Here is a 21,220-nt window from a genome sequence, read left to right as displayed (position 1 = left end):
GCATTTGTCTCTGAATGAGTCAAGCCATGGTCTGAGTTTCCACCAACCACTTGTCTTTCTTCTCTTGTCACTTCTTCTCTTTCTTTCATCTCTGTCTATACTTTAACCCTGTCAGGTTGTTTACAAAATGTACTGATGCAACCAGAGATTGGAATCTGTTGCATGACATCACATTAGAAACAGGGGCACAACGTGTGTCTGACTTAGCCTGGGTGTTCCCATGCTGCCTTGCGCGCGATTTGATTCACGCTGCTAAGGCAGCCTGGAGACCATGGAGCAAATTTTCGCCTGAGATAGGGGACCAATCACAGAACAAGGGGGAAAGCAAGACGATGATGAGCTATGCACAGACGCATTTGATAGACATCCGTGGCACCCAATAAACGGATCTGGGCATTTTTTTCAAATACAAGAAAATTAACGTTTGGTTCCCAGACCACGTCTCATTGAGAAGTGGTGGCGCTAGCCAGGCTATGTCTGATTCCCAGTAGATACGGACTCTAGACATTTGCATCAAGCCCATCTTCATGCCAATGATTTGCTCAATTGCCTTTTTCTATTAGTATTTATAGATGTTCCATTCTTTTGAAAGCTGTACTCACTTGTGTTTTCTGTCAAAGCCTTAGTCCTGTCTGGAAGTCCACCAGTGGTGGAAGGAGGAAACAGACCACTGGTGACTGGACCAGAGAAATCAGAAGAAGTGATCAGCGCCCAGCGATATGGTCTGTGCAGTTGGGGCATGGTCTGATTACTTGGTTGACTTGGTTCGGGTGGCTTGATGTCCACATAATCACCAGCTGGGAAATCAGTGGGTTTTTGATTCCCTTTGTCCACTTCACTGGCATCTTCATCTACATCCCCATCACGAGAATCACTGTTTCCTTTGAGACTCCATCTCAAAATCATTCTTTCTGTTTTGGACAGGATTAATAACATCCTGTAGATTGTAGAAAAAAACCCCCTGCTTTTTGCAGATGGCACTCTGAAATGGAAAGGATGGTGGTTAGAGTTAGAGTAAAAGTTCAGGTCAAATTATTCCATCATTTGCATCAACCATTACAATGCAAATTAATCCTACATTCCAATGAAGTCACACAATACTGTCTAGCTCTCATAATATCCTCTCTACTTAACATACGAAAATGCAATATATATGCAACTCTCCATAACATTTACATTATCACATTCCAGACCATGGACACCTGCTCCTTAACAATGCAACCTACAGATAAACCCCCAGAGCACTTGCATCTCCACATTCCAGAACTTGTGCACCTGTTCTTGAACCTATGCATTAGCTCAGCCATCTTCTGAAATATTACACAACCATGTTCTGCCTCCTGCAACAATCAGATGCACCCCCCCCCCCCCAAACACACACACCGCCCCTAAAAAAAATGACATGATATTTTTTTTTACTGATGATAACATGCAGGTAGTTTCTGATACTGCTACGGAGAGAGCTTGAAATACTGCATTCATGTACATTCATGGTATTCATTCAGCACAAATCTATCTGCTCTAAAGTCTAATTATAACATATAACCCACAATTGGAAATTGTGAATCATCAAAGACATTCTACTTCTATAAGCATTTTCCTTGTGTGAAGATGTGAGGTGCAATACCCCCATGTAATATGAAATGTAACAAAAATATAACAAAGACATGCTGAGCTGGAAATCTGATTTGATGCCTTCATTCTCCAACAACTTTATGTTCAAAGTATTCTTCAGGTCACAAAAAATATTCCAGGTAATACTTACTTGAATGTTGATCCAGTCCAGTGAACCAGAGAGATGTGCTTCCAGGAAAGTTTGCAGCTTGTGTGAGCTCATGGCATGATGGCAAGAGTCAAGACCTATACATGTACTATTCAATAGCATTGTAAGGCTATTCTCATAAGACCCACCAAAAAAACATTGCAGAACTGTCTTTAGCAGAGCTTAAAATGATGTTATGATTCTACAACACTGGGATTTACAGGGATAGGGAGACAATGAAACAGGGAAATATTATTGATGGGCATGGCCTTGAGGAGATTGATAGGCCAAATAATTGTACAGGTCAACATACTGTATGTATTTCCACTTCACCATTTTGAGCAATGAAATTGCATTTAAAATGTCATCTATGAGAGAGCCAAGAAAGTGTTTGGTTTCTGCAAGTTTCTTTCTCTGGGTCTAATTGAGAGCACACCACTGGTCATCTCACAAAAAAAGCAGATTGTGCTTTGAAGAGAAAGTAAAGACTTTAAGAGAGCTTGTATGATTTCTTTTAATCTTGAGCATTTTGGGTAATAAATTACATGTATTCAGACTGTATATCACTATTTTAGAAAGCGAGTTTATATTGACTTCTATCCAGACCATTGCATTTTAGGGATGCTATCAGTATGTGTCCTCCTTGGGAATAAAAGGGAGGCCCTTGGCAGCCCTTTTCGCTGTAACGGCGCGTTAAAGGTCTGATCCACAGCCATTCTCTTACCTAGTAGTGTGAGAATGCAGCCCAAGATGGCCAGCAGAGCTCCAGTGCTGAGACCGGCCGGTAGAGAGTAGGCCACCGCCCCACATGCCTGGGGCACGCCGTCCGCATCACAGTCGCACACCTGCACCGACAGCGTGTTGGTACTGCTCAAGGCTGGCGTACCGCTGTCCACAATCAGAACCGGGAGGCGGTACAGAGACTGCTCCCGACGGCGGAAGCCCCCGCGCTTGGTGAGCACTGACGCCGTGTTATCTGGAACACAACAAGTTTTGGGCATGGCTTGAAGGACACCAACGTGATATCAAACCAGTGATGGATGAATGAATGTCAAAATGAGGTGTTAGATCAATAGCGAACAAAAAGAAATTGCTGGAAGTCTGATAGACTTTCTCATGCATTCCAAATCATTCTAAACTTGATCAAACTAAGCCAACATTATTCCGGTTCTTGTTTCTTTTGAAATTCTCTGTCATGGTTCAGGATTACAAAGAGCCAAAACAAGGCATACAATTTAGGCAAAATATATCTTGTTCCTACCAGCAAACATGGGTGAGGGAGAAATACTTTTATGTACAAATGGAGATGATACGTTTACAGATTAAATTATACTTTCAAATTGAGCCATTATACTTAAAAGATCAGATCTTTTTGTGGCTCTCCTCTGCTAAACCACCAATTAGCATTCAAGGGCATTTTAATCCATAAACGCTATTCAGAGGTGAAACAAACACATTTAACAGTATCCTTCCTAGTCCTATTCTCTACCTCCCCACAATGATAGCCTCTTAGACATATAACACCCTGCTAACACAGCACAGACTGGGCTGAACATACTTTTAAATGTATGTATTTGTATTTAAATGTATATTGAAAATACTGTCTATTTTCTAAGATATTTTCCAGGGCTATATATATTTTTCTTTTCTTTTTTTTTAATCCATGGTCTTTCAGATATTTCCTATTTCCCACTGTGCAGAATGCCTAGTCTGAAGATATGAAAGCTGTGGCTGCTGAGATATGAAAAGTTGAAATGTCAGTGGGCTCACCTTTGTTGTCCCGAAGGGTGAAGTTCAGATTGCTAGTGGCAGGGACAGGCAAGGAGAAGTAGAACCTGTGGCCACTGGGTGGCTCGTCCTTGTCCACAGCACTGATGGTCTGGATGACCTGAAAAGATTCACAGGCGTCATCAGTCAATCAAAGTGCTCCCCCAGAGATAAATAAATAAAAGAAATCGATAATACACAAAATGTGGTATCATCTCAAATGATATAGGGTACAAATCATCCTTCAAACATATTAAACACTGTATTTAAACTTTAACATACGAATTCAGGAATGTCTGGCTCCTTTACACTCCAGGACAACCAGGAGCAGACTGGACACTAAGGACATCACTGCAGCTCAGCACTTGTATTTCATCCCTGACAGTCATAAACAAAGCATATAGAACCCAACAGAGCTAATGGCAGCAAATAAACCTGCTCTTGATTTATGTTGCATATTGAATCAGATTCTTTTTATAATACTGGCCTTAGATTTTAGTGTGGGCTACATCACTTATCACTTGTACTTGCAGTAAGTGCTTATTTGGCAACGGCATGGCACTGTTTTCAAGATGAGATCTTTTTTTAAGGGATAAATCTCAGAGAAAGGCCAGGGATTGATTTTTTGTGATTAACTTATGGGGACATTATCTCTCCCTCTGGTTGCACCACTGGGTTAGCTTGGCATTGATTCCAATAATAAAGCAATGATAAAATGTGATACACACAGGAGATACACCCATGAGTGTCATCTCAAACAACCCCAGGGGTAAACCACAGTGACCCCAGAGATATCTACAAATGTACTAATCCAATCTACCTTGCTTCGGTATGTAATATAGAAACCCCTTATCACTAACCCAGAGGCTTGAAAGCAATGCTTAAGGCCACATCCAGTGAACCTTTGCTGCATGTTGGGCATAAGCAGATATGTATGCCCAGAGACACACATCCAGCTCGTTTCCTCTATCGAGGCTTTTCCGTCTTTACTTCTGTTTCTGGTTGTTGCTATGTCTGATATATTTTTGTCATTATGTTTGCAGTTCCAGTTCTTCGTCACCTTCCTCTGTCAAATGTGTCCAAAAAGGACACTCAAGGGATAACTGTACACTTTTTGGCAGTCAGGCAGCCTTGCTTACGAGCACATTAAGAGACAGAGAGGAACGTCATCCAAAGGCTGGCTGGCTATCGTTCGCATAGAGGTGATGTTCAAGAAGATGTGTATCCCATTACCCAAATGTTGCAGGATAAACACAATAGGTCTTGGGTGTGGCTGTAAGTTGTCATTTTCGTCCGTAATGTCTACTCATAACTCCCTCATTCTACCTCTGTTTTCTTCTAAAACCAACAAGCTTACAGCCAAAAGAGGGAGGCTCAAATGCCTAGTGATATTTTGTTTGCATTATGTTTGTCGGGAGTTACTGTTCAAATAAAATATACAGTTTAAGATATGTCCAGTGTGCTGTTGGAGAGGGAAGTAATGACATATTAACTGTCAAATATAAACACTGTGCCACCACTTGAGAATTCATATAAGCATACCTATACATACATACCTATACACCTATACATACATACAATATACTGCATTCAGTCTGAATTTCTAGGAAATAGCTCTGCAGAGACACTGAAATGCTTTTGTTATTGTAGTCATTATTTCAACAAACAAAATTGAGAAGAGACAAAATGTCCTCCTGCATCAGTCTGCACACACTACCACCACATACTACTTTCATTACATTAATATAATATTTTTTCTGTCTGTGTAGTTTTTTTATTAATATTATTTTCATCTTTTGTGTTAATTTTCATTGTTCAATATATCACTTTCATTTTCATTGTTCAATATATCACTTTGTAGGATAGGGTCGTTAGTGTGAGGATTCGGAAACTCTGCATCCCCTGACATTCACATACATGGCAATGGCACAATCTGTTGAGTACAGGCTGAGTCACCTTTACAGTCTGATGTACTGTACCAACAGAATGTTCTACTTCAGACACAGTCGTATCTGAATATGAAAGAGACAAATAGGCTTTTAAACACACACACACACACACACACACACACACACACACACACACACATACATAATGTACATACACACACACACACACACACACACACACACACACACACACACTAAAATTTAACATCCACTTCACCACTTACAGTCCTTGTAAGACACACATACTCAATATGATATCAATATTGCATAAGGAATATATCGATTTATGTTTGGATCCCCACTGCTGGTGAATTAAATATAATGTACAGAACAGTGTTTGAGCAGATTAAGTACAACAATCAGTATGCCTGGAGACAACCATATAGGAATTTGGTTTAGCTTTGGGTAGGATTGATTGGCAGGAGTGCAGTGAATGGAGGCTGGTGGATATCCAGGGGAAAGCCAGCCTTGTTTCAAATGACCCAGCAAGACCACAATTTCAAGGAGCTGTTTGCACAGTGTGTGCTTTATTCCTGAAGTGTGCAACTAAGATTCTGGGCACAAGTTTCGGGCTGACAATATTCATATGGTTTGACACATAAAATATTATAACAATGTTCACCAGTAGACTAACAAAAACAAAACATGTGATACATTGCTGGATGCTTTTCTGTTGACAATACACACACTGCAGTTTGTCTATTTGGAATTGTGATAGTGAGTTAATTGGTAGATAAGTGAGCCAATGGGTGTCCAACTAAAGAACCCCCCCCCCCCCACTTAACAAATCAGCACGAACAATATCGAAATGAACAAACCAAGGCACACACATTTTCATCACAGCGATGCTCAAAAGTTGTGTCGATTTCGGGACATAAGGGACCTGTTATTTTATTCTTTCTGAATCTAGCCATCTGTTTTTAACAGCGGCAACAAAGCCCTGGCTCTGTCAGTATAATTAATGCTTTATTGCAACTTAATGTCTGCACTGTGCCTTCTTTGCCCTGAATGCTCTCAAGAGTATGGCAAGAAAGGGCCACTGTCACATAAAAGTGTCGTTCCGACAGCAATTAAACTCCCCCTTCTGACTCACAGAGTTGACACAGACAATCACGCTCATTAATTTGATACGGTCCGAACGTTTCCAGACCAAGGCAAAGTCTTTCATCTGTCCCATCTCCTCCACTTTCAGATGGAGCCAATAATGCTCCTTTCAGAGCGACGCAACAAGATAACAGCAATAATTGAAAATTGTATAAATAATGTCATCTTAATGGCTGCTGGCACAAAGCTGTTACTATGGTGACAGAGGGCATGAGAAGCGGGCCCTGTCACCCTAGGCCCCAGATTTCCAGAGTTTATTCCCAAGGGAGTGTGGCGGTAATGACTTAAACAACATCAATGGCAGGGAAGATACACAGCCATGAAAACAACAGGCATCTCAACGACCGGCCCGTGGGGTCCACTTCTTCTTTGGCTTCCAGACTAAATGGCTTCTCATTTCTGAACTTGTTTCTTAGGCCCTGTTTACACTTGGTTTTGAATTTTGCTTCGGGTGACTGTCTCAAATGGACAGCCAAGACACATCAGCATTTACAACTGTCTATCATGCATCTCCAGGGTGAACAACCAGAGAGGTTCCTAACCAAATATGTTCATATTTTAACACATTTTAAAACCAGGGGTTTTACTGTATATGCTTAAACTGTAAACAAACCGCTAATCAAAGTGCTAGAAACCAATGAGAGATTACAACTAAATATTCTTTATTTTCTAGTATTCTAAGTATTTGCAGTATTTTTTTTTAAATGTCTAGTGTTGTTGCACTGTTCTGTTTTCCAATTTCACTTAACTACACAAAACTACACTGCATTACTCTTTCCATCTTCTTCTATACCTCACTAAGCAGCCATGGGGCATGGTGTGGTGCATTACAGAAAGGGTAAATGGCAATCTTGCAAGAGAGAGAGGCAAACCACTATGTGAATGTGATTTTATGGTTGTTGTTGTTTTTATACCTTTTCTTTGCACCATAGATAATTTGTCATGTGAGGTGTTGTACATTGATCCCAGGTACAAGTTTGTAGAGAGAGTGAATGTAGTGTATTTTTATTTATAGCCTTGCTCATGCTTTTTATAGCTATTAACTATTTTATGTGGTCCTAGTCATTAACTCTTAGCCACTAAACTGATGTGCTATTTTCATTTAGTTACCACCCACTCTTGATGCCTTGGCTTACTAATTGTCCATGACAATGATAAAAAAAAATTCCCCTTAGCGTACACATTGTTTGAATGCGGATAAGAGGACATAGTTATCCACACAATGACTCTAAATATGATAGCAACAGCTCATGCTTTTAATCCAAAGCCAAGCGAAAAGCTCTGAAAGAATAATATCAATGAGTTATGATTTGGACAGCTAAAGGGAATTAAAGTCTTGCAGTCCAACACTACAAAACAGATTGTTTCTTTAAGAGTGATCATTTTTCTATTGTGTCCTAAAGTCTATGAAACACCAACGGCTAGGAGCTTCAGTTAACATCTCTACTGTCACAATAAGCACAATCAATTCCATATAAACCTCTGACAAGGAATCAAATGATTCTGTAATTCTGTTTTTTTTTTTTTTTTAAGGGCAGTGTCCAGAAAGCTGAGCAGAGGTTGCATGAAGTCTCATAAGCCAGCCATGCATGAAATGGCGATGACGACTGCTATGATCACAGTGCATGACCCCTCCTCCTCCCTCGTCTCTGTCACCCTCCGCCTCTATCCCAAGCAGCCACCCCAACCCTGCTCGCCTCGACATAATATCAATTAATATTATGGCAGAAGACAGACGCACTGGTGATCCGTAACGACTGGCGTCTCCATTGAGGGGGCCCCGTCGCGAGATGGCTTTTAATTAGGCTCTGAAAGATGGCAGGTTATTACGAGCCCTGGCCCAACCCGTAAATCTGCAGCATCACAGAGCCACAGAGCAGCTCGAGCAGGGCAAACATTAGTATTTCATCTCTTTCTACACTGACCCTACAGCCATCACAGGGGACTGTGGGATGGGATTCATCAACGTGCTACCCAAACAGAAGAATGTCTTCAATTACTTACACATACACAGTATATATGACCGCTGTGCATTTAAAACAAATAATAATTTTGTCACATTTCCAAATATCAGTACAGCTCTGCTTCTAGTTTCCATTTTCTATAGCAATAATACAGAATATTGGACTAGATGAATTTGTCAGATTTTGTCTTACTCTATGGCTTACCTTTAATGATCAATAGAATATGATGATGATCAATAGAAAACAGAAACCATAAAATCCAAGTGAAGACCCAAGATGAGGCAAAAACACTGAAGAGCGCACTATAATAATGTGCCTCACATATAAGTGTTTTATTGTGTAATTCTGATGCTTCAGAGGAATGAAGACACTACCATTACTGTCATTTACACCTTTCACTACACTGAAAAGATGCTATAAAGAGCAAAGGCAAATAGCAACGGCAAATGGCACTTCATCCAAAAAAAAAACAAAACATAAAGCCGAAGTTCATACGCTTTCTCTGTGCAACAAGCAGCACAAATCTACACTGACAAATAACCATAAAAGCACATTTAAGGCTGCCTAATGGCCATTTTCAAATCAATATATCATTTTGATCAATTGTTCTTATTTGGTTTTGCAATCTGGCTTTCCCTCTCTCCCCCTGATTGTATTTTCCAAATGCCAGGAGCAGACAAATCACCATCAGAGACATGTTTAGTCATTTAGCATAAGGCCACATGCTAAACAACCCCAAGGCAATATAATGTGATGCTCTCCAAAGATATGCTTTAATTCCAAGAAACAGCCTTGCTGATTTGACAGCATGATGCCATGATGCATGTTTATGTACAGTTGCCCTTCATGAGGAATCTCTGGCCAGCACACACCCTGAATGTGGAGTGAAACCTGGCACAGCCACTTTTAAAACTATAAACTGCGATTACAATTAGGCACTATCATTCAAAGCAGTATATTACTCTTGATGTTTTACAGTTTGTGATTATATATTAATTAAAGTAAAGAAAAGTTGGCAATTAGATTTTCACTCTGATTGGTTATAAATGTTGCTATCATAGATGGTATGCCAACTGAACGAGTTAACACTATGGATGCCAATTAAAATAGCCTGGGTTTTCCTATGCTGCCTTACGCACGCAATTTTATTCACGCTGCTAGGCAGCCTGGATTCTATGGAGCAATCACAGAACGGAAGGAGGGCAGCAAGACGATGACGACACACCGAAGCCATTATGAGCTACGTACAGACGCATTTGATAGACATTCGTAGCGCCCAATAAACGGCTCTGGGCATTCGTAAACTACGTTTCAAATACGAGAAAATTAATGTCTAGTTCCCAGACCCCATCTCAATGAGATGAGGTCTGACGTTAGCCAGGCTAAAATTAAAATGTATTTATGCCAAATACAGGTGTTCAAAGTGTAATCAGCGTAATTAACTGAAGGACACATCATAATGAAATATATGCACCAAGAGAGGCTAATCACTTGGGTAATTGAAAAAAAGTAGTTTAAATCAATGCATACAAGCTGTAGCACAACAGTCTGAATTATACATTATATTATCAGTAAATAAGTGCACTGCACAAATGGCTACATCAGGGGTGTCAAAGATAAGGCCCGGGGGCCAGATATTTTGGGTTGGAAGGGGGGAAAAAGTAGAAATTCACACCCAGTGGTCATGGACTATGTGTAATAATTAAACCTAGAAGTACAAAAAAGAAAATGTTGTTTGCTGCACTTACAATTACATTATGTTGGTGTAGCCATTTGCTCTCTATGCTGGTGAAAAAGAGAAAGACTGACATGGAAGGTAGGGTATTTCAAAAAAGAAATAGCAGTAGCCTATATGACAGCAGCACACGATTAACCTACAGTATTCCTTGTTTGCTCATAGGTGGGTGTAGTAAAGGAGTATATCATCAAACAACAATCTGACACCCATGGAGAAGAATGATCATGACCAATGATCATGACAATGACGGTCCCCACAAGGTCTCATTCCAACAAAGCTGGCCCACTGCCACTGTTGGACACCCCTGGACTAAATGGAGAATTCTTAATGTCTGTAAGAATATTTTGTCAATATGTTAATTTGTCCTTCACATATTAGCAGCTATTGGTCTTAATTTAATTTTGAACACAAATGTGACCCACATGGTAGCTGATTTCCGGGTGGACTTCAGAAATGTGGCTACACATTATATTCACCTACACCACACAAGCTATTGTGTATTCTCAATAATTCCAAGCAGCGAGCCATAACATCCATACCATGAGCAAATAGCCTACTGTTATATCCTTAAGTAGTGGAGCAGCTATCAAGCTGACAGCATAGGCTAACATGAATTTTTTTTTTTTTTTTTGAAAATATGGTTCAAATACCTTGGATGAAGTGATCATAAATAGAAACGGTTGTTATGAACAAGTGATTGAGGCTTACCTGCCCCGGTGCTGAATTTTCACACAGAAGAGTTTCATACTCAATAGCAAACATGGGGGCATTGTCATTGATGTCCATCACTGTGATGACTGCCACACCTCTCCCTACTTGTGACGGGTCCTCTAGAACAAGGAAAGAATTTTGAGACAAAATAAATGCACTGGATTCTGACTTGGGGGAGAACACAAGAGGATAATGGTCCTCAGGAATTCAATCATCCATTAAAAACGACGGTGTGGGCAGAGATGACAATTGTCATGGCAACCTGTTATTAGCAAACATATTATTAATATACATCATGTCTAATGTGCTAAAAATGGCTGATGTCAGGGGTAATGATTAGAATGGGCCTTCTGGACAAGAATGGTGGATGTTCAAAAGCATTTCATTTGGTACAGTCAAATGAACCAATTCCAATGCCAATGACAGATAATAATAATAATAATAATAATAATAAAAAGTATCAAGAACGCAATGATCGACCATGGGGCCCTTTGATAAGGTCACTTGTTGTTACACATATAGATTCAGTACTTGTGGAGGTAATGGGCAGACGAAGAGCCGAGATTAGAGTGTGTTCTTGCCCAAAAAAGGTAAAAAGGTATTAAGACCTGAATTCAAATAAGCTGCCAATGTCATGCCAATAAATAACAGAAAAGGGAAAATGTTATGTCTTCACCAAGACCATATCATATAAACCCAGTTAAGTCTTTAGTGCTCACTGAGAGAAATGTTTTATTGTAGAGCTCAAACGGTATGGTGCATCTAAGACAGAATTCATATTCAGGGCAACCATTTGTAAGGTAATGAAAGGCAATTTGTAAAGTAGCATTAACCATGGAGTAGTAACAGTCTAATTGGCTGTGTTCCACAGAGCAATTACGATCTGATTTGTTCTGACTTTCAAAAAAGTTAACTTTCCAACCCTGAGGTTAAGGAGAGTACAGTATGCACACATTTAAGATGAAAAAAAAGGTAGTTGTGGAGTCTATACAGTGCCGAGGGTACACAAGGAACACTGTAAATGCTGCATGAAAACAAAGAGAAGGGAGACGGAGGTCCTCTGTCCTTGAGACTGGTGTCCTTAATGTTGAAGTCACCTGCCACCTCAGGCCATCACATTTACATGAACAGCGGGTGAACACGCCCCTGTGGCCTGACTCAGCATCTCCCTCACTGAGTGCCACTCAACGAGGCCAAGGGGTCAGAGCCAATCCCAAGCTGGAGAATTAACATTCCCCAACAAACTCATCATGACCTAAATGTTAACACAAGCGGAGGGCCAAGTGTTGCATGACAATAAACAGAGGGGTGGAAGGGGGGAGGTAAAAAAATGCCGTAGACATTGAGACCTTTATGATAAATGCTTACAAAAAAGTCGGAGCGAGAGGGACACCTGGATGTGTACTTACGGCTCTCCATAGCGAAGATAGTGATGTTATGGACGGAGTTCACCTCCCGGTCCAGGGGTTTTGCCGTGCTGATGACTCCTGTTGCAGCGTCCACATTGAAGAAGCGTTCCAGGTCAGTGTTTCTGTCGATAGAGTACCTGCAGAGCCCAACGAAAATTAAAAAGTGAATAGAAGTGATCACGGGACAGGTGTAGCGTTGGTTTTGGAAATCTTGGATTCAAAACAGGCTTTTACTTTATAGCAAAATAAATGCCAAACGAGTTAATTGTACTCTTGAATTCAGTTCATTGGTGTCATCCCAAGGAGCCATTCCAATAGCTGAGATGAGCTTTTGTAGGGAATAGATGAGCATTTGTTGGGGGAACCCGTTTAAAATCACAGCCCATGCATTACTCGACTTTTTCAACAAATGCTAGTCAGTTCTCATTTCTTTGCCAGAAGTGACAGTCATTATGGTGATTCATGCCACAAACAAGCTTTAACATCAATACATTTACCACTTTGAGCCACTTTTCAAAATGTTCAAAAGTTGTTTAGCAACAATGTTTCTAAAGAAATTCTGTCATTGCACAAGTAATAATGTATCAAAAGTATTTTCAAAAGCAGCAAATAAATAAATAGCCAATTAAATAAATAAATACATAAATGCACGCTTCTGACAATTAATGCTATTAATCTAAAGCACATTGTTTCATGCCGTGTGCCCCTAGAGGCTCTACAAGTTCCTGTATTGTAATGTGATTTCAATCAGGAGAATGAAGCGTGGGGTGAAGAAAGTGCATAAGCAAAAGGAGGCAATTTACAACCACAATGGTCGAGTAATTTGATTTTCTGATTAAAATTACAGACAATCATAACAGCCCAAGTGAGAGCCCCATGCAATATTCTTTCAATTAGCACACAATTTGAAGAGGTCCCCAGTGTAAATGGGACCATGTTTTTAGCAGAAATGCACAGATTGTGATTTGGAATGCTACAGGTCTTTATCACATATCCCTCAGTGGGACCCCACGTGCATTTCAGTTTCCATATATGGCAGGGCAACATGCCAGCTGGTCTTAGTTCGCTACCACAAAATATCAACAACAAAATATAGAAGCTGCAGAGAAGACAATATTTTTTATATTTGAATACAATTATGTGGCATTGGATTAATTAATCTCTTCTTATTTGGTTGCAAATATAAGCATCAATTCTGACCTTTACTTGAATTCCATTAGAATTTACACAACCTGTGTGCGGGTGAAAGTCTTGTTGAAGATCACATCTGATCTGGCATGCATTTCTGGTGGTTATTATTACACCACTGGGGAGTTCTGTCTCTTTCTCTAACAGACTATCAGCCATGGCCAGCAAATATTGGTAATGTCCTCTATAGTTGTGGAACATCATTGCTGATGATGATGCTTCAGAGAGCCTTGGAGAAGAACTGTAGCCAGATTAACTGTGAGAAAGCTGAGAGCTGTTTTGAATGCTGGTACCTACACTTCAGAAAATCATACAAGACAAAAATTGTCCAGTCTAATAGTGATTTGTAGTCACTACAGAGGTAGAGATGGAAAAGAAGTGATTGTCTCTGTGTGTGTGTGGGTGTGTGTGTGTGTGTGTGTGTGAGTGAGTGAGTGAGTGAGTGAGTGAGAGAGAGAGAGAGAGAGAGAGAGAGAGAGAGAGAGAGAGAGAGAGAGAGAGAGACTTGCTATTCCACTACTCACACATCCTCCTGCCCTGTCTGTGAACAAATCCACTTAATATACTTATATATTATCATGTCAATAAAAGAGAGGGGGGTCGTAAGGAATTATTGATTGATTGATTGATTGATTGATTTACCTGATACCACTGTTGGTAACGTCTGGATCATGAGCTGAGACGCTCCCGATTATGGTGCCAACTTTCGCAGCCTCTGATACCACCATTTTACTGAGTGGTGTGGAGAAGATGGGTGGCTCATTGATATCCTCTACTATGAGCTTAATGATGGTTGTGTCACTGAAAGGACCATAGGTCAGAAACTGAGGGTCAATGTAGCGATTGGTGGCTTCCACTTTGAGGGTGTAGCTGCTCTTGGTTTCAAAGTCCAGAGGCTGTGGATGAGAAATTCAGATTACAAAGTGTCAAAGTTTAAGTGAATGATGAGAAACCAAATGTTGTGCAGATGACACATCAAGTGAGTATACAGGAACACACTGTATAAAACATGCAGACTTGAGCGCAGACACATCACTAATGAGAGCAGTATGTCCACATATCCACATATTCCAGTTAAACGGAAATAATATGTTTAAAAAAAATTAAAAAAAAATAAAACAAAGTTCATATCAACGGTTGATACGGTTGATACGGTTGATTGACCACCATCACTCACCCCAATTTAAACCTTCCCTACTTGCCCACTATGTCTCATGTTACAGCGTTGCCCCCCACCTCCTCCCCTTTCTTCTCCATTTCACTAGTAGCTCTGAGCTCATATTACCCCTTATCCATATAGGGGTAATATAAGTCAGTAGACATCACTTGCATGGATATCCACTATTGGCATTCCAGTTCATAGCAAGCAACATGATGGACAAACTAGTAAAAGACCTTCAAAAAGAAGGACCTCCAGCAAATACCTCCAAGGCTCCTTCAAGCTGTACTGATTATTTTGGTACCTATTAATCACTAAATCTATTACATACAAGTAACCTTCTGGACGATAAAAATAAACATCTTTGCTATAGTTATTGTCTGTCACATGGAGACAGTCATTCAATCCGAAAGCTGTCAAGCATCAGACAATATTGCTACACTTCACTTATTATGCAGGGAACTCTACATCTCCAGCAAGATTTGAATTGTCAAAAGAGGATGGGGCGACTGAAGTGATAGCTGTGGTACATCCCTTACAATTTCAATGTTGGACATCAATTTATTTTTCAGTGGCAGAGTAAGGCATTGGATGAGGTATTAAGAATGTTCTATATTTTAATTAGTAGCAACTACTTTATTTGAATAAACACATTGATCTCTACTGTACAATCAATTTGAGGACATCTGTTACTTTCTATATTTTTGCAGATGACATGCTGCTCAGACAAACTACAGCACTCCATTCAAAAGCTTTAAAATGATTGTCACATTTAAAATGAACTTTAGAAAATCTATACTGATGTCTATAAATTGACTCTTGGTTGATATAGGCTAATGGGTTTCCCGCCAAATGGCATTTTTAATTGAGATATATTGAGACCCTCTGAGTGATGACTTAAAATCATGGTCAAAATAATTAATTACAAAGATTTTGAAAAAACAGAAATGGCATACCAAATTGTAAATTTTAAAATGCACAACTACAATCTGTAGTGGACATATTTTGGCACCTGCTAATTTCTTATGAATAACTTAAAGTAAATGTAACAAGTGTCCAGCCACTGCGGTTCGCTCGTAAAACAGGAGGATAATTATGAGAATGAAAATCCAAAATAGCAAATCAGCTCCCTCAGTGGTCCACGTGACAGAAAAGCAGCACTAAGACATTCTTTATCTTCTTCAGCAAGATGTGGCTCATCTCTATAGATTTTTATGTCCATGTTCTCTACTGGCTGTTGTCAATTTAACAGCAACCTTGGCCCTCTTTGACAACACTGGCTGAGCTCTACTACAAGCATAACCCGATTAGTTGTAAGCTCAGTGATACATGCTCTTCCTCCCTCCCTCAAAGAGCTGCTTCGCTGTATTATTTTTTCCATCATCTGATACATAGTATGTCAGTGTGTCAAACTAGGGACTACAGAAACATGCATCATATTCGCCCCTAATATAATCTGTCTTTGAAAACCAGCTGTTACCATTACTTTTACTCTTCTCGAAATGAACCCTCTCAAATAAAAAAAAAGAACTTTAGATTCATAGAATCTTAATTCATAGATGAATGAATATAATAGTCATGGTGAAATAATTAATTCTTGACGATCTACCTTTTGCAAAATGATAACTCCCTCCTGAGTCTCTTCGTCTGTGGTGATGTTGAACATGCTGGGGCCGTCTCCATCCACGATGCGGTAGTCCATTTCAGCATTGGAGCCCTCATCATCATCTGCTGCCCTCAACTTGGCCACCACGGAAGCCACAGGCAGAGATTCCAACACAGTGTACTGATAAGACTCTGCAAAGATGAGGAGTGGCTGAGTGTACTTATTCAATATGCTACTTCTTGCCTAAGATGCAAGTAGTACCCATAGGGCTATTGTCACGGTAGCTGTTGAAAAAAGTATTTTAATACATTTCAGAACTAAATAGGTGGATTAAAACACAGGTCTCATATTGCAGAGGTGTGGAGCTTTGGGGAGCTTTAAAGTGAATCTGTGCAAATATACAGTAGTATTAAGAAGAATTCAAGACCTTGATGAAGTATGAAAGGATAAAACTGCAGAATTGTTGCTTGAGGTTATTGTTGTATCTTTAATACTTTCCTTGTGTCTTGAATGCATCTGTTTTCCGAGTCCCTTCAAATTCACACGCCTTTGTTCCCAGATGTCCCCACATGTCTCTAAACCTACAGTAAACCTAAACTCATGATGCTTTCATAACGTTCTGATGATTTGGCACATCTTAATTAGGTGGCCGTGGCCTACTGGTTAGGGCTTCGGATTTGTAACTGGAGGGTTGCCGGTTCGAACCCTGACCAGTAGGAACGGCTGAAGTGCCCTTGAGCAAGGCACCTTACCCCTCACTGCCCCCCGAGCGCCGCTATAGCAGGCAGCTCACTGCGTCGGGATTAGTGTGTGTTTCACCTCACTGTGTGTTCACTGTGTGCTGAGTGTGTTTCACTAATTCACAGATTGGGATAAATGCAGAGACCAAATTTCCCTCACGGGATCAAAAAGAGTATATTACTTCATCATGTGGCTGCACAGTCTCAGTCTCATGGCAAAGCTATAGACAGGGAGTCAGCAATGGTGTTGACTGCATACCTGTTGTAGAAAGCTAAAGTTTGGTGCGTCTCCCCGCCCTTCCAAACCCCCTCTGGATTCCACTCCCTTCCTTTCTTAGGCTCAGCGAAAGTAAGCCAACTTCCTAACAGTCCGATGGGCAGCATTACAGAAACAGAGCTGCTGGTCGCCAGACTATCAGCGGCGAAAACGATTACAGGAGGCTGGGATTATCACACTAGGCACCTTCGCCCTCCTGAATCCCTGAGCCTCGCCTGAAACCCATTAGCAAAGCCGTGAAATAGGCTGATGATGAAGGTGGTGGTGGTGGTGTGTGTGTGTGTGTGTGTGTGTGTGTGGGAGACATAGGAGAAGAGTAGAGCTTTTTGGGCTCTTCATATTTGATGTATTTGGGAAGGTTTGATAATAAATGAGAATGTCCAACAAGTCCTACCATAAGCAAATGTAAGAGAGATGATCAGAGGGATGTGGCAAATAAGAGCAGCTTGGGACACTGTTGTGTTCAAAACCAATGTGCTTTCATGCATTTACATGTTGGAACCACTGCAGAGAGAAATGTCCTGTCACTTTCATCTTACAATATTTACAATGCACCTCATTAATTTTTACACTCTCTCCTGTGAGTACATTCACATTTGATTTTGTCGTCAAATTGATGGGATGCTAATTAAAATCTGCAAAGACTGTATAATGTAACACTCAAACAAACAAACAACACAAAGGGTGCCTTACTGCGTGAGAAGCGCGGTGGGTTGTCATTCACATCTGTCAGCAGGACCGTCACAGAGGTGGTTCCTGACAGGCCTCCCATCTGACCAACCATGTCTTTAGCCTGGATCACTAACAGATACTGGTCCCGGGACTCACGGTCCATGTTGGGAAGGGCTGTCCTCACAATGCCTGAGAGCAGAGATTTTTCAGGGAAAGGTTACTAGATCCATACATATGTGTTTCCCTAAAACATTCCTAAGATTAAGCATAAATGGTGTCTGGTAAGTCTTATTTGGCATATTGTGAACTGATTTCATGAAATAGACACATCAAAATTTTTTTTTTTTGCAAATGGCTGTTACAATACCCAACAAAGATCATTCATCATAGGAATTCCACTGAGGAAATGTTATACAAGGATACAAGGAAGTTTATTGTCACAATTAATGTCTAGTGTGCAGTAAAAAAGTGCAGTAGAAGAGGGGTTTAGTAGATTAAGTGACAAGGGCTGCATAAGAAAGGTGGGGGAGGATTGGGATTGGGTGGGGGGCACCAACAAGGAGCACCCAAGAGCAACAGGGGCAAGGAAAAACTCCCTTACTAAGGAAGAAATCTTGGGCAGATCCACGGCTCAAGGGGCTAACCCAACTGCCAGGGGTCTTGGTGTGTGTGTTGGGGTGGATGACAAGGGAGATGGGATAGTGTGCTGTGTATGTGGGGAGAGGGCAGTGTGCAATATGTGTGTTGGAGAAGCTTCCTCGTGAGACAATGTGCTGTGTATTGGGGGGAGGGGGGGCAGTGTGCTGTAAGTATGTTGGGGATGTGTGTTGGAGAAGCTTCCTGATGAAATAATGTGCTGTGTATGTAGGGGAGAGGGGGGGGGGCAGTGTACTGCAAGTATGGTGAAGGGATTTACTATTGCAAGCAGAGTACTGTATGTATGATATAAAACAATGGATTGGTATTAATATAGACCTTTGATAACTCAAAAATGAGTTCCTCAAGCATATCTTAATACAAGTTTCTTTGCACATAAAAATAGTTTTTTAATACCTGCTCCACTAACTTTCTTGTAGAAAAATGCCTTTTATTACAGAAGACCACTCTCTCCGAATCACACACATATATCAGGCAGCTGGTACATAAAGTAATTACAACAGGCCCTTGGACAAAATTGCTTGTGAAAGAATATCTACTCTAATAAAATGAAATCATAACTTTATCTCCAATTCACTGAAGATGAAAATCAGAATAATCCCATAAAATTACTGAAAGGCTTTAATGCAAAACATCATTCTAATCCCCCTTCAAGCAATTATCATTGGATTCAAAGTTAATGAGTTTCAAATATTTATGCAATTTATTTGCAAAGTATTTAATGTAAAATCTCATTGAAAGTGGGAGATTACTATGCATGTAAGAAAGCGCACATTACTCTTTAATAAAATTTATGACATCCTCTCTTTGCTATTTTCCTTCTCGTTTCTCACTGTCAAAATAGACATGCTTTCATCTGCATTATGCATTGGTCAATATGTGATTAAACCATTGTTAGTGTATGATCTTGATTTCATGTTTAAGGCTACTACAAAATTTCACACAAATCAGTTTTAGTTCATTACCTCACAGTGAGAAATCACCAAAATGGCCAGACAGATGCTGTAGGGCACAGCAAACGTCATGACCAGAGAACCAAAGGTAGCGAAAGTAAGAAATGACAAACAAAAATAAACTACAAAATGCTTTTGCAATGCACTATTTGAAAGGCCAACATATTGATGTAATGAAATACTAAAAATATCTTGGCATTTCACTTAATTAGAAATGACTTTTTAAAAATCCTGTTAAGTCTTTGACAACAATACAAAATTAAGTATTGATAGACACATATACCCCTCTCTCCCTCTCTCTCTCTCTGGTTCACACACATTCCATCTTTTCACTATAATAATAATAATACACTATTTTTAGATTTAGGAAAGCTTTTTTCTACATTTGCCGTAAGATCTTTGTGCACATGGCCCGTCTCTCTTACACATGCCAAGCCTAATGCAAAGACTTGGACTCCATGGTTACTTTTTAATTAAAAAAAGCTCTTCATGTGTTAATTTGAAATCAAGGCAAATATTTATTAATCTTTACCTAAATTCCTTGAACTCAAGCCCACCGGCCCCCTCTACAGCAATACAACCCCTCTTGCCAATTACTGCCCACTGATGTGAACCCAAGGTTTTCCTTCAGTGAGACCTGCAAGCCCTGTGTCCCTTGCGCTTCAGGAAGGGTGCCCTCATCACTGATCAAATGGTCATGGTGCAAGTGCAAAAGTGGGACAGATTCAGAATGATATCTCAGAAGACCTTGATACTGTACCTTTTGCAAAGATTTATACAGGACTAGAAAGAGACTGAGATATAGCACATAGGAAAAGTAGTAGTAGGTAATCGATATACTGTGATGTAGTATTAGCTGTAGTGGATAAACTGTGAGTAGTTAGCTGTAGTGGGTATACTGTGATCAACCCCAAATGTTAATACGTATCCTTGCCTATTTTAAGTAGTTGATAGTGATAGTGATGCTTTTTAAGTGGGTATAGTGTGGAGTCCTGCATATCACATAGACTACACCACTTTAAAGACCTGCAGGTTTACTAGGGAAGAAGACTAATGTGAACTTACAAAATCCTGATTGCTATAATGATGTTGCTAGACATACCGGTGCTTGATCTTGATATTCATTTTTGTGATTTCAGTGTGTTAAAATTAACACAAACAGTTTATTTTAAGATCAGATAGACATAGACTAGCTACATTTAAAAAAAAAAATAGTTTCAAATCTTTAAATTAGCGGCCAGACCTGTGAGTGTGGACTATATGGCAGAATTCTGATGGCGCTAAGGGCACAGTACATTTTCAATGTGAAGAGCATATGCAAGTGGAAACATAAAGTGAATGCCCCTATTAAGCCAATATGCCTCTCATATATCGTCTTTATTCAGTATCAGTGCACAGTTTCTGAAGAGTGCAGGTTTAATAGTCATATGAATTCCTTTACCAGCGTATTGTATTCCCTTTCAGCCTCCCTCTCTCTCCTTCTTTCTTTGTCTACCCTCTACCTGAAAAAGCTCATATTTCTCACAGTACGATACTGCTAATCCCCTGCCATGACTTTTTCTTT

At 40.1% G+C, this 21,220-nt stretch overlaps 1 protein-coding gene across 1 annotated transcript in view; it reads right to left on the bottom strand.

Moving 5' to 3' along the window:
- LOC121688772 (cadherin-7-like) overlaps positions 1-21,220 on the bottom strand; it is a 70,269-nt gene that overhangs the window by 10,450 nt on the left and 38,599 nt on the right. The window contains exons 5-11 of the mRNA XM_042068607.1: positions 18,068-18,235; positions 16,361-16,548; positions 14,235-14,488; positions 12,405-12,541; positions 10,993-11,114; positions 3,533-3,650; positions 2,487-2,738 (exon numbers count right to left, since the gene is read on the bottom strand). Coding sequence (XP_041924541.1) covers positions 2,487-2,738; positions 3,533-3,650; positions 10,993-11,114; positions 12,405-12,541; positions 14,235-14,488; positions 16,361-16,548; positions 18,068-18,235 — 1,239 coding nt within the window. The remainder of the gene's footprint in view (positions 1-2,486; positions 2,739-3,532; positions 3,651-10,992; positions 11,115-12,404; positions 12,542-14,234; positions 14,489-16,360; positions 16,549-18,067; positions 18,236-21,220) is intronic.

Source organism: Alosa sapidissima, chromosome 17, assembly GCF_018492685.1.
Source record: "Alosa sapidissima isolate fAloSap1 chromosome 17, fAloSap1.pri, whole genome shotgun sequence".
Lineage (NCBI taxonomy): Eukaryota > Metazoa > Chordata > Actinopteri > Clupeiformes > Clupeidae > Alosa > Alosa sapidissima.
The sequence above is the reverse complement of the archived record's forward strand: the minus strand, read 5'-3'. Positions and strand labels throughout refer to the sequence as shown.